The following is a 14,030-nucleotide window of genomic DNA, read 5'->3' on the forward strand; positions in this document are numbered from 1 at the left end:
CGCAGTGACGAAGCTGCGGCGGCGAATGCCGCGGCCGGCGGGATCCGCGGCGCGGGTGGCAGCTCCGTTCCGTCCGCGGACGCTCGCGCGGGGCCCCGGGGCCGCCCGGCTTCGCGTCCCGGGGTAACGGAGCGAGGTGGCGGCCCGGGCGGGCACTCGGGGCCCGCGCGGCCCTGGGGGCCGCATAACCAGCGCGAAGGCCCCGCGGGACGAGCCGAGAGCTGCTGCGGGGGCCGGAACCGGCGCGCTCAAGCCCTGAGCAGCGGCGGGAGCCACCATGGTCGTGTCTCGCCCGCGCTTTCTGCTCTACTCGTGGCCCAATTTCACTTTTTTAAAATGGAGTTCAAGCGCTTTCCTTCAGCTAGTGGAGACAGCGCGGGAGGGAGAACATATTAGCAGAGGGAAAGGTAGACTTGTGAGCTGCTGTCCTGAGCAAGGAGAGCAGCTCATGTGCTGCCATGTGGGAAGATGCTTTATTGGAGGAGGAGATTTGGGAGTACAAATCCATTAGGAAACAGAAGTTGGAGCCTCAGGGTGGTTCAGAGAGCGGCTCTGCACCTGTGCAGACAATAAGTAATGGCAAGTGCAGGCCAAAAAGGAAGGGAAATGGAAATAAGAAAAAATCTGTGGAAAAAACAGATACTAGGAAGAGCACTGATACTGTTAAGAAAAGCAAGCGGAGATCAAGACCAGATCCGGATCTAGATCAAAGTAAAGATGATCCTGTCGTGCAGTCCCAGGAGAGTGTTAGCAACCTGACAGAGCAAAGCTCACACAGTGCAAAGCCAGTTCATGATGGACACTGTCCAAGCTGTCAGATGCCCTTCTCTTTACTGGTAGTCCAGACACCTCGGTGGCATGTTGCTGAATGCTTGGATACCCCAGGACCTGTGGAAAAAGGTATGAGTAGTATAAGAATGTCTTTAAAAAAAACAAAGACGTTTAAGACGCATCACATAATGTTGCTGGAAACTCATTTTCTTCATACTTAAAAATCTGAGGTGGTCCTAAGTTGTTATTGGCATCTGAATCCTGAATATTTTTTTGCACATCAATAATTATTTATTTAATGTGTGATTTGCCAGACAACTTTGAAATGAAATTCCAGGTTGATTCAGAATGTGGATTTCGTTCATTTTGAAACGTTTGTTGCTTTTTGCAGTGCCACTGCTCTGAGCTCATTGCTTCCACGCGAGATGGGTCCAAACTAGAAGCTGTGTAACTGCACACTGGAGAAAGCTAACACAGCCTTCCCCTTAGGCAGGTGTATCAATTAAAGCTCAGTGTTGTGTTTATAACATCTATTCTTTTTTAGTTTGGAAGCAATCTCACTTGTAGCCAGCTTAAGGGGCTCTTAGCTGATTGCAGATTGTTTTGTAGTATCCTCTGACGCCTGCGTGCATAAGCTTTTATATGAAAAGTCATATATAATTTTAACACTTATGCAAAGTGCCTATCTTTACAAAGATATTAACAGAGTTCTCTGCTTCACTTTCCATAGAGTGTCCCGATGGTTTACTCTGCACCTCCACCATTCCATCCCACTACAAGCGCTTCACCCATTTTCTCCTTGCAGCAAGCAGGGCAGGAGATTATCTCATACACTCTTCAACATGCACTCCAGAGAGGAAGGGCACTTGTTCCACTGCTGCAGAGCCCAGCTGCCTCCCAACTCTCGTGGAGACAACTTCACAGAACGAGAAGCCATCCAGGAATGGCCCAAATGCTGAGCAGACACTGGTGGTGCAGAGTTCAGCACAAATGAAATCTCTAAATATAACCAGTGAAAGTACTTCCTCTTCTGCAAACGTTGAAAGACCTCAACAGACACTACAGTTCACGCAGAGCACAGATGATAATTGCCAGTTTGAATTTTATGACTTTGCATCCTCTCAAGGAAGTGAAATAGGAGAAGATCTGGACAGCCAGAGAGATACAAATCAGCCAAGTCTGCTACAATCAAAAGTTGATTTCAGTGACTGTGAAATTTCTTATTCTCCACTAAGTACTTGTGAGGAAAGTGAAGAGGAAACTGAGAAAGAAGAGAAGAAAATAAAAGCATTCCAAAATAAATTATTGGAAGTTCAGAATTCTGAAAATGAATATTCTAATTCTGTGTTGTTTAAAAATTTTGAGGGGCTTCCTATACAGCATGTTAAAATGGGAAGTAACAAAACAGAGCACTGTGAGAAAATAAATATATCAAGCCATCTGGATCCCAGTGTAAAAACTGTTTCTCAGGGTCACATGAATAGCAAGTTCTCTAATTCAGCATGTGTAGCTAATCAGCATCAGCAAGAAGTGCTAAACACAGCATCCTCGTTTCCTCTTCAATATAATAGAACTCAGGAGGAGGGTGAAGAGTCAGAATTACTTGCACCTGTTGCTAATGCAGGTAATAAAGACTCTGAAGACAGGGGTGTTTATGCTGTGGATTCTGCCTATGTGGCTCTTTCAGATATGGTGTTGCTGCAAGTGAGTGAAGGTGCTAGGTCTGTCCTGCCACAGGAAAGTAATATTTTGAAGGACCCAAGTAATCTTTTGACTAGTGTAGGTAAAATGACTGCTAGCACGACTGAAAAAGCAGGATGCCAGGAGAGGTTGCAGTCAGTAACAGAGAAAGAAGGAAATCTTCCTAATAAAACTCCTGTGTGCTGTTCCAGCCCAGTGTCTAAAACAGTGCAGGCTGTTTCTTTAGCAAGCATGAATGCCAAATCTAGTTCTGCCAAAGAACTCAAGCAAATGGACATTGGTGTTTTCTTTGGGTTAAAACCCAAAGCAAAAGAGGAAAGCAAAAAAGAAGAGGAAAGCAAAAGAGCGACTGTGTCAAGCGAAGGAATGCAGATATTGAATCCAGTTACTCCCAATGGAAAGACGCCCAGACGGCGCAAAAGGAAAGCCGAAGGATCAGTGGAGGATGTAGAAGCAGTTATAGGTAGTCCGAATAAAAATGGAGGCTTTGCAGATGCAAGTTCTGGTGGCCAACGAAGGTGGAGAAAAAGATTTAGGGAATCATCTACTACAGGGGAAGGAACAAGAAAAAAACAGTGCCCCTTCTACAAGAAAATACCAGGTGAGAGAGTCAGTCACTGCTTTTGTAGTGTTGGTTGTGCATTTTCTGCTTGTTCTGTATTTTATTTTTTATTTTTTTTATTTTTTTTTTAAAACCACCATAATTTTAGGCTGTATTCCTTATTCTCCATAACCATTTGTCCCTAAGAACCTGAGTTTTCCTTTCCTCGCCCAAGTCCATCAGATCTTGTAAAAGTGCAGGTCTTCAGAGGATGATGACAGAACTGGAATTATCACTTTGTTGTTAAAGTATAGTGAAATAACAATCTCTGAGAAATTATTTCAGAGGCAGATTCTTCTAATTCCCAAATTTAATCTCTTACATAATTGTTGGGCTTATTTTCCAGGCACAAAGGAAGCTATTTCCTTGCACTAAATTGAAAAAAAAAAAAAAAAAAAAGAGTTTCATTTTGTATTAAACTTACGGTATTGCGAGTTTCAAATCTGGCTCTTCTAAAATAGTAAGAGATCTTTTTGGCTTTTATATTTTAATTTCTAGTCTGCTGTGTTTTTCTTTTTGGAGTTGCAAATTCTTCTAGTTCTAGTGTTAAGTAATTAGTTCTATTTGGAAGATCTGAACAATTTGTGTAAAATAAAGTTAAAAGAATGACAGCAGATGGATAATTCTGTGCAGTATTGTGCGAGTACAGCCAGATGAACATTTCTCAACTTGTAATCTTGTCATTTGTAAGATGACCATTTTTCAATATGTTTAAATTTTTTAAAAAATGCAGAGAAAGGTCTGTCTGCAGTGACTTTATACAAGTAAAGCCTCATTGAAAACAGACAGTGGCAAATCAGTGAAGTTGTATCTCAGCAAATGTATTCCAAGACCAGAGATCACTTTTGTTGTAACTATACAGTAGCATGTTTTAGGAGGAATATTAAACATATGAAAACATAAAAACGATAGTTTGACTACAAAGCGTTTTGTTAAGCTGTAGCTGTCTGTGGTATTTCGTGTAAAGATGTTGGTATTAGACTTCAGTCCACATGATCTTTCAAAAATATCAGCTGAATTTACATAATTTATTTTTTTGGTCAATTGCCATTTATGGAAGGTGGCATTTGAGCAACAGATGTTTGAATGGCCTGTGGAGCTGTTTGTGGACAGATATTTATAATTTTAATAAACGGAAAAAAAATTGTGACTGTACTCATAAACAAAACACATCATTCATCTTTATATGCTTCCTCTAGTTGTATACCTCGAACTGCATTTCCTTTTGTAACTGAGTTTTCCTTTTTGGGGGAGAGAAAAAAAGGAAAAAGAAAAGAAAAGAATGTAAGTAGAGAAGGAGAGTTCTGAGCTATGCATATTTACTTACTGACTTTTCTTCCTCTTTTTCTATAGGAACTGGTTTTACAGTTGATGCCTTCCAGTATGGAGAAATTGAAGGCTGTACAGCCTATTTCCTCACTCATTTCCACTCTGATCACTATTGCGGCCTAACAAAAAATTTCATGTTTCCAATCTACTGTAATAAGGTAAAATTTTTCAAGATTACTAAATATATCAAATTCATATGCAGCTATAATACTTTTATACAGATGATGGTAATTAGAGGAGTAGAAGATGGGCAGTAGGCAAGGTATTTGTATAGATGAAGCTGAAATCCTGTAATCAAAAGATTCCTGATTTGGCTGGTAAGGAAGATGAGAGGAACTTCCATGACTAGATGACATGGAATAAAAATAGATTTAAAGGGTCCCCTAGAGATCATGTAGTCTGATTTCTTGCTCAAAACAGGGTTAACTTTGCGGTTGGATTAAATTGCTCAGAATCTTTTTAGTCAAATTTTGAAAATATGTGAAGATGTTTTCCAGAACCTCTTTGCTGCCTGTTGATTGCACTGTGAAACTTTCTACTTATACTCAACCAAAATCTCCCTTTTTGTAGCTGATAGTCATAGCTTTTTCTTTTGTGTGCATCATAGAGGCATCTGGCTCCATCTTCTCTAACTCTCTTCAGGCGGTGAAAGGCTGCAGTGAGATTCCCCTTATGCCCTCTCCTCTCTGCATTACACAGACCCAGTTGCCTTAGCCTGGTCCCATGTGTTCGGTGCTTTGGGCTTCTGAATGCTGACGCTGCCACTGAATATTGTATTTCCAATAGCTCTTTAATGGGGGTGCAGTGGAGCACCTTGCCTAAGCAGTCCATACAGAACCTGTTCCGCTGCATGCCTGGAGTTTCCTGGACTGCTTGTGTCCTATTGTGTTACCTTCAAGCAGGTGTTAGGATGGTTACAGTCTTCCCAGTCTTCCATGATGTTGAGGTGGAAGGTCCTTGGACAGTTCTTCAGTTACTCAGACAAGGCTTGGTCCTCCTGTTCTTGCCTGGAGAATTTATAATGAATATTCACCAGGTTGCTCATTTTTTGGAGCCTTCTCACTGATTCTGAGCCATACTGTTGACAACTTTTTTTTTTTTTTTTTTTTTTTTTTTTTTTTTTTTTTTTGCTTTTAGGAAGATTGCTTATTTTAAGTATTTTTTTTTTTAGGGGTGAAGCTACTAAAAGTCTTGATTGTACCTAAGATTTCACAGTTTCTTCCTGAGACAAATTGTATCATTTAGAGATTCTTTGCTTCTAAAATAAATACAGTTTTTCAAGATTGTTTCTGTTTTATCCTTTTGCCGTTACAGATAACTGGCAATCTGGTGAAGAGCAAACTCCGAGTCAAGGAGCAGTATATCCATGTGCTGCCAATGGACACAGAATGTGTAGTAAATGGGATCAAAGTGTTGTTGCTTGATGCCAACCAGTATGTATCATTGTGTTTGCTGAGATGCGTTTGTATCTATAAAATGTTAAATAGCTGCATGTATGCAATTTAACTTAACACATAGGAGTCTAAAGTGCTTGCAAGTACATAGCTTTTAAAGTATCTGATTTCATTTTGAAAATGAAACACAGGCCATTTTTCATCTATATAAGGTTTATTCTCTTTGCTTGTCCATGTTTCCATGGTGTCATCCATGCACAGTTCCTTAACTTTCACTGATGACAGTGAAATCTTCAGCTAAAGAAAATATACTTTAGATCATCGTTAGAACGGTAGATCTTCATCTACCAGCAATTTAAATTTGAACTTCAAACCTTGCTGAAATCTGTAACAAGGATTTCTATTGGATTCAGTACAAAAGGGTGATTTTTCCCCAGGTTAACCCTAGAGGTGTGTGTGGTAACCTTGCAAGTAGAATGCAGTAAGCTTCTGGCTTCCCATCCTGTGCCTTTGCAGTTCTTCCTCTTGATGTCTTATAGAGCTGTGGGATAAAATAAAAGTTGTTTCCCGAAAGTATATATTTAAATGCACTGTGTTACAGCTGGTTTGATATTACTTATCTTTGGTTTAGTTTATAATTGGAGAGATAAGGTTGCATGAAGTCCTTTGAGAACCCTTTCTGGGAAAGAAAGAAGCCTTGTTGCTAATGTAATCTGGACACTTTTCACCTTTCCTGATTTGCTCCTTGATCTGCTGCTTCAATTTAAAAGGCATATAAACCCTAGGTACAAAGTTCAAATTTTGGAGAGCTTACCAATTCTGTCATTTTTAGCTCTGATTCTTGCGAATGTTTCCTTTTGAGATTTTGTTTATCATTTACAGATGATTCATGCCCAAAATAGTCCCACTGTCATTTCCAGTCTGAGCATTTGCCCTTTTCTAATGAAGAAGCACAGAAGGTGCAAAGGGCTCCCCGTGGCTGTGGCTCACAAAAGAATTGTATTTATAACAGCAAATTGGGTGGAGGACAATGTTAAAGCTTTAGTAAACTATTACAGGAGTGAAAACAGCATTTGCAATAACACAGTTTTGTTTGTCCAAAATAAGAATGCCTCTTGGTGTTAGTGTGCCTGTTTGTCCTTTAAAACAAGTCTGATGGAACCACAGAGACAGCATCTATGTCATACCTAGAGAAAGACAGAGCATCCTAAAAAGGCAGTTAATGCTTGATTAGTATTGATGTATTTTTCTTCTTGCCATCTCTGCTGTAACTTAAAATCCTGTTCTCTGAGCCTTCCTACTACTGAAGGGCAGTATATCTCTTAAGGCAGTTCATCAGTATAGAGAAGTAACTTTTTGTGTTTTTGGTGTTTTTTTTTTTTTTTTCTGTTTTAAGTTGTCCAGGTGCAACAATGATCCTTTTTTGTCTCCCTACTGGAAACGTTATTCTGCACACGGGAGACTTCAGGGCAGATCCTTCCATGGAGCGCTATCCTCCTCTGATTGGTAGAAAAGTCCATACTCTTTACCTTGATACCACGTAAGTCTTTTTATTTATTCTGTATAATTCTCCTTTGAGTTGAATAAGGATTTACATGAATCAGAATTTGCAGTATGAATGACCTTTCAGTTTTTAACACTCATTAGGTAGGTTTGGTATAATACAAAATTAGGTAATGATCAAAAGTCCTTGCATGTCTGAACTCTCCATCTCTTGCAGGAGTGAGAATAGAGGTGGGTGGTGGAAAATTTGCCAAAGTATTTGTTGAGGCGGCCTTATTATTTATAAGTGATATTAAATTCTAGATGTCAGAGTTCATATGTCGAATGCTCAACTCTAAAAATAGAGGCTTATGGAACAAATGATTTTAGGTGGATTCAGATCTATTATTGAAAAAAAAAGAAAATTAAAGGAGTAAAGAATGTAAAATACATTTGTCTAGGTTTTCATTAGACCTTTCTCTGACTCATCTATACAAAATTGTTTTTCTGTATATGATGACTAATACCCATCTGCAGTCTTTTATTTCTGTTCCATATGTTTCTGTGAATGAATAATGCTTTATGTTATGGTTTGTGTGCAAAAAATAGACATAAAGAAGTATGTGATACAAATATCTAGCTTGAAAGAGCACTCGGTATTTATAGAGGGGAAAAAATACAAAATTCAGTGTCAATTTCAGGCAAGTGAGTAGTTGTATAGAAAGTGTACAAGTATGGAACATAAATTTTATTGCAACAATTTCATCTCAGTACCATGGTGTTTTCTAACAACTAGATTGCTGATAGCTTGACATTACATTGATACATATCACCACTTCCATTTCTGTGTTACTGTATGATTGCAGTTTTGAAGGTCTTTTAGGAAAACTAAATTGCCTTTTGTCATGTATAACAAAATGCTTACATCTTGTTTCTGTGCTTCAGATACTGCAGTCCTGAATATACCTTTCCTTCCCAACAAGAGGTTATCCAGTTTGCTGTCAATACTGCTTTCGAGACAGTAACTTTAAATCCACGTACTTTAGTTGTCTGTGGCACCTACTCTATTGGAAAAGAAAAAGTCTTTTTAGGTATGTAAAATAAATGCACTAGATCAAATGACTAAATACCTGTCTGAATCTGTTAAATGACCTTTACAGGGTATCTTAGGCTTGATGCATAAAGGAGATTTAGTAATTCTTCCTTCTTTTTATTTCTCTCCTTTAGCTTTAGCATTCTCAAAGAAATGTTTTTGTGCCATTTTTACAGTCCCCAGAATGTACAAAGTGTCTGTTCAGCTGCTAAGATGAATGAATAGCTCTGTTGGTGAGGAAAGCACTGGTAATAATTTAAAAGGCATAAGTAAAATCTTCAGGATGTTTTTGTCAAGAAACAGCAAAGAGCAAATTGTAGCGCGCACCCATCTGGGTGTTATGTTTCACTTGGTTACAGCAATAGTGATTAGCTGAATGTATTTTTTAGAGTAGACAGCTGTGTACTCTTTGTGCTCCTGAGGAGATTTTAGTCACTAGTTTAAGACTGTCTCTGAAATTCAGTCTGTAATTAAATTGAGCTGGTCATGCCATGTTCGAAAAAGTACACTCGGTTCTAGCTTCTTTGAAATAAATACCAGTTCACCTCCAAAACATTTTAGCAAAGAACCATGACTTGTAACTGAGAAATGTACTTCTGTTCTGCTTCTCATTCCAATTGTCCTACAGAATTCTGGAGCTAAAATATAGGAGGCTGTATATTGTAAAAGTCATTTCAGTTTTCTGCTCTTCAGATTAGAACAAGGAACATTGTGGAATATTGTATCTTGATGAATATGGATTTTTATTTTTCAATAATAAAAATGTTCCAGTGCAATAACTAGGACTATCTCTCCAAAACAAATAATCTAAGAACTCATACTTACTTTATTTTATTTTATTTTTTTTTTGTATTTCATTCTAAAGCAATTGCTGAAGTTTTGGGCTCCAAAGCAAGTATGTCTCATGATAAATACAAAACACTGCAGTGCTTGGAGTCAGCAGCTGTGAATTCCCTTATCAGTATGGACTGGCATGATAGTTTGCTTCATGTTCTTCCTATGATGCAAATTAATTTTAAGGTAAGTTTAGAAAGATACAATAGGTTGATTAACCTGATGATAGAGTTTATTGTTGACTCATCCCAAACTATGTTGTCTGTTGCTTTTTAACCTCCTGTCAGAGCATATTTATTTAGTGAAGTTTTGACATATAGCAATACATTGAAAAGGAGATGTAATTAAGTATTAATAACTGTCTTCAAACATGATGCACAGAAAGTGTAATTTTGCATTAATGCTGTGCTTGTACAAGATGAGATGAGATTTCTTCAAAGACTTGCTCTTTGCAGGCCTTTTTGAAGTAGGTTTATGTAATGACTGCAGCATCTAGCCTATTAACAATTAATACATTATGACATTGGTCCCTGTTCTGGCCTGCTTTTTACCTTGTATGGTGTAGGAAAAGACTCAAAGAGTGTTCTTCCTGAGGATTTCATTGTTTAGAGGCAGCCCATGAGCATTGCAAGCTTCCAAACTGTAATTACCAGATTCTCTGTGCTCCTCTCAGTTCTTTTTCTATGGCTTTATAAGAAAAATTCAGCAGATAAAAGAATATTATTTCTCATTATATTCTGAAGATCAAAGTGGGGATATGGATACTTGAAAACTACTGAAAACTCGCACACAGACATTTGCAGACGGTGAGCATGTTGAAGGTCATTTCAAAAATGCTCATTCTTTAGTTTTTCTACATACAAGAATTTTCTCTACTGTTTGTAGCAAAAAGCAGCAAATTGCTTTTTGTTTAAGGTATTGTTTCATTTTCACTGACTTTCAGTGATGTTTTATTGAGGAGATTGGGATTTCACTGTGAGATTTCTGTGGGAATTTTTTTAGTTGGAAAAGGTGACTGATTCATGAGAAAATGTCTTTTTTAAATAGACTTGAAGTTACAGAATGACATTAAAGCAAAGCAATAAGCTCTAGTTAAATTTTTAAAAAAAAAGTCTAAAAAAAAAAAATAAACAACAACAAAAAAACGTGGTCAGTTCAGCCTTTCTCACTTGGATTCCTTTTCCTGCTCAGATCTACTGTGTGAGCTCAAGCAAATCCTTCATAACGACAGGGTATTTAGCTGCAGGACCAGCCAAGGTCAGAGTTGTCCTAAAAAGGAGAAAAAGAGGCAATATGATTTGGACAGGAGTGGCAGGAGAAAGAACTTAATATCTTAATGGCTTTAACTTCCTCTATAATCTTTTCCATAGTCGGGGAGAAAGTGAGTAATGGAAATGCATATAGATTTATTATGTTTAGCTCTGTCTTGTGTTGCCTTAATAAACAGCAATATGTTTTAGTTTCTTGCAGAGAAATGCATTTGTTATGTGATACTGCTCTCATGTATCCCAGAATGGTTTTGTGACAGAAGAGGCAGACAGATGCCTTCTATAAACCCCTGCATCCTCTGGATTATATACGCCCTACTCTAGCTTTGCACTTGCCAGATAGTTGGCAGCTCCCCTGGTGCACACTGGACTCGAGCTGTCTGTGTAAAGATGTGCACACTTCTGTGCAACTGCCTCCACAGGGGAGAAGACTCTTACCTGGCTTGAATTCTTCTGCCACTTCTTATCCTCAAGCAAACAATTAAATACCATAGCATTTGTTATTCAAGCACTGCACTGCACGGCTCTTCCCATGGCTTATCCCAGTAATGTGCAACCAGTAAGGGGAGATTTTTCAAAAATGACAGTGATCGAAATGTGCACACAATTTGAGATTGAAATGGCCTTCTTAGTGTTACCATTGCACACCCCAGCACTGGTTAACATTGTATGTTGGGAGCAGTTGGGATGTTGTTGGGGCAGCGTGAGCAAATGGAGTGTCGGGAGTTGCTGCCTTTTGCTATGTTGGTTCTTTTTTTCTTTTTTTTTTAATGAAGTGTGAAGAAGGAGCAAAATGTTACAGTTATATTTTTGTCTTAGTGAACACTAGAATTCTGCAGTGCATTAAGAGTCATGGAGGTGAGACGTAATTCTTGTTGCTAAATAAAATTTGTGCTGTGGTAGGTTTTTTAGCTACTGTTCTTTATTATCCCCAATTTATTGGGCCTTACAGACCATATGTCTACTAGACATTATACTGAAGATGTTGTTAAATGTGACAGTATCACAGGCAGCTTTCTACTTTCCTAGTCAAAAAATTTATTCTGTCACAGATTTGGGGTTTTTTTTTGTTGTTTATTTGTAGGGGAGAGCAGTCTTTATTTTACATTCCTCTGCCTGCTGCTGACATAATGTTTATGCTTTGGAGAGCTAAAATCTTGGACTTTAAAATGGAAAATGTGCCTTTAAGATTTTTTTTTATGGGACACATGAAATAGATTTTCTGTTTTTGGTTTGAAATAATATTGACTTCACTTTATCCAAATGTAGGATTGTACATTCCTTGTACTTCCCACTCATCCTTTCCTCTATTTCCTCTAGCCTAGCTTAAGTGAGATTTAATGGTAACTTGGCCAACTTGAAAAAGTTTCAAATTCTTCTTTTTCTTTCCTTTTTTCCTTTTTTTTTTTTTTTTTTAAAAAAAAGGTGAAGAGATAAGAGGTGGTTTCCTTCTGATTGCAACTGGAGTTGTGGTTTTTAGTGGTCAGGGCAAGACCTAGATGCCTTACTGAGCTCATGTACTGGCTTCCTCTGAGGTTTTTGGGGTAGTTTGCTAAATCCAAGTGCTTCTGGGCACAGGCAGATGCCAGGATGTCAGTGGCACTTTTAACCAGACCATTTTTACTGAAACAGCCTTTCACAATCCTTGATCACAGCCCACGCTGGAGCGCTGGCCTCCAGCTGACAGAAGGAAATGAGTAGCCTGGGGGCACTGACACTGATCCCTCAAGATCTGTAAGATGATGTGACTGTCTTCTGTGTTTTGGTCTGTAATGCTCATTACTAATGTGTTCTTAATTGGGTGCAACAGCTGAGATCCTAAGGTATAAGGTGCTCTGCAGATGTAAATATTTGTCAATATTAATTTGAAGGCAAACGGTGTTAAGAGAAAAAAGTTCTTTACCAAAACATGAAAACAAAATTTAGTCTGAGGTCTCTTCATTACCACATCCCCAACCCTTTAGGCTAATGTTTAAAAATTTCAGTGTATGTTGCATTCTTGTTGCAGGGCCTGCAAGATCACTTGAATAAATTTGCTGAGAATTTTGATCAAGTTCTGGCTTTCAGGCCTACTGGGTGGACCTACTCGGATTCCTGCTGCTCAATGGTGGATATCAAGCCTCAGACAAGAGGAAGGATCACCATATATGGTATATATGTGGTAAAGATTCGCTGCATTTAATTTTGTAGGGAGGGTTTTCATATTTTATTTGGGAAGCTCCTGCTGTTCACTGTAATCAGTGCTTCCTGATAGCTCTTCTGTGAGAAACTGAACAGATGGATCCCTCTAGGACAGGTTTGTGGAATGAGTAATCCAAAACACTGTAAATACAGACTTTTTGCCTATTATCCTCTCCTCCTGTCCTCTTGCAACTGAAGGACTTTATCTAATTTAAACAAGACTTCAGAGATCAAATCTTGGCCCCACTCACAAAGGTGGCAATGCAATTTTATTCCATATCTCATTGCTCTTGAGAGCGGAGCCTTCCTCTTTCTCCCAGCTTGAATCTGTGGGTGCAGTTAAATCTTCTATGGTTAAATGTTCATTTAACCAAATATTAGGTGTTTCTCAGTTTGATAATAGACATAGTAAATGAATACTAGTTTTTTCTTTTGTTTTTTTTTTCATGATAAAGTCTAGATTTTCATTTTATTCTTTCTGTAAGCCTTAGTTCTCCAGTTTGAATTAAAAGCAAAAAAAAAAAAAAAAACTTTATTTCAAGCATTTCTTAGCTGGAAGTCTTCTTAAAAGTGCCTTTGTGGCAGTCTAGACTGACAGATCTCTCTGATTTGCTTCGTTTTAGGGATTCCTTACAGTGAGCACAGCAGTTACCTAGAGATGAAGCGTTTTGTTCAATGGTTGAAGCCACAGAAAATCATCCCCACTGTAAATGCTGGTGACTGGAGAGCCAGGAGCTTGATGGAGAAGCAGTTTAGAGACTGGATGGTGGAGAGCAACGGACACAAATAAGGAAGGATGCACACTGCAAAGGAGAAAAACTCTCAAATTTCAATTCCCTAACTCCATTTTTGCTGTGCAACTCTGGTCTAAGCTGCTATTTCCATGAAAAAGCATTATTTAGAAAAAAAGGGGCATCTTTCACTTCTAGTGTACCTATTGATTTAACTTCCAGTAACTTACGACTCTTGCTTAACTTAATGCAAATGCAGATTTTTTCCTCCTTTTTCGTTCACATTCTTTATCTTTCCAGTATCCTATCCCCCAGCATTTCACTTCTGAGTGCTTCTGGGTTAAAGATTTCTAAAAAGAAGTTATGGTAATAAATGAAATAATGGTACTAAGCTTACCTGGCATGTTGCCAATACAGGCTTCAGGGAAGCTTGTTTCATTAGGCAGAAATGCCTATTTCAACAATGATGATTTTAAAGCTTATAAAGAGTATTTATCTTATGATAGAGGATTGGACTGTTGCAGCAACTTGAAAAACAGTAATTTAAAAAAAATGTTGCTACTTATTTTCCACTCAAGATTTTATATACTTTTTTAATAAAGAATCTACATGAGAGGTGTGTCCCCTTTTTAAGTTAAAGGGAAA

General features: G+C 38.3%; 1 protein-coding gene across 1 annotated transcript; it reads left to right on the top strand.

Annotated features, from left to right (window-relative positions):
- The first annotated feature begins 208 nt into the window (after positions 1-208).
- DCLRE1A (DNA cross-link repair 1A) lies at positions 209-13,517 on the top strand. The gene is made up of 9 exons (XM_010224357.2): positions 209-900; positions 1,502-3,073; positions 4,427-4,560; positions 5,717-5,835; positions 7,193-7,336; positions 8,224-8,369; positions 9,237-9,391; positions 12,482-12,623; positions 13,278-13,517. The coding sequence occupies exons 1-9, from the start codon at positions 459-461 to the stop codon at positions 13,442-13,444; spliced, it is 3,021 nt and encodes a 1,006-aa protein (XP_010222659.2). The 5' UTR covers positions 209-458; the 3' UTR covers positions 13,445-13,517.
- The last annotated feature ends 513 nt before the right edge of the window (positions 13,518-14,030 follow it).

The sequence above is a fragment of the Tinamus guttatus genome, unplaced genomic scaffold (assembly GCF_059628265.1).
Source record: "Tinamus guttatus ecotype Peru unplaced genomic scaffold, ASM5962826v1 Tinamus_guttatus_pri_ptg000314l, whole genome shotgun sequence".
In the NCBI taxonomy this organism is placed as follows: Eukaryota; Metazoa; Chordata; class Aves; order Tinamiformes; family Tinamidae; genus Tinamus; species Tinamus guttatus.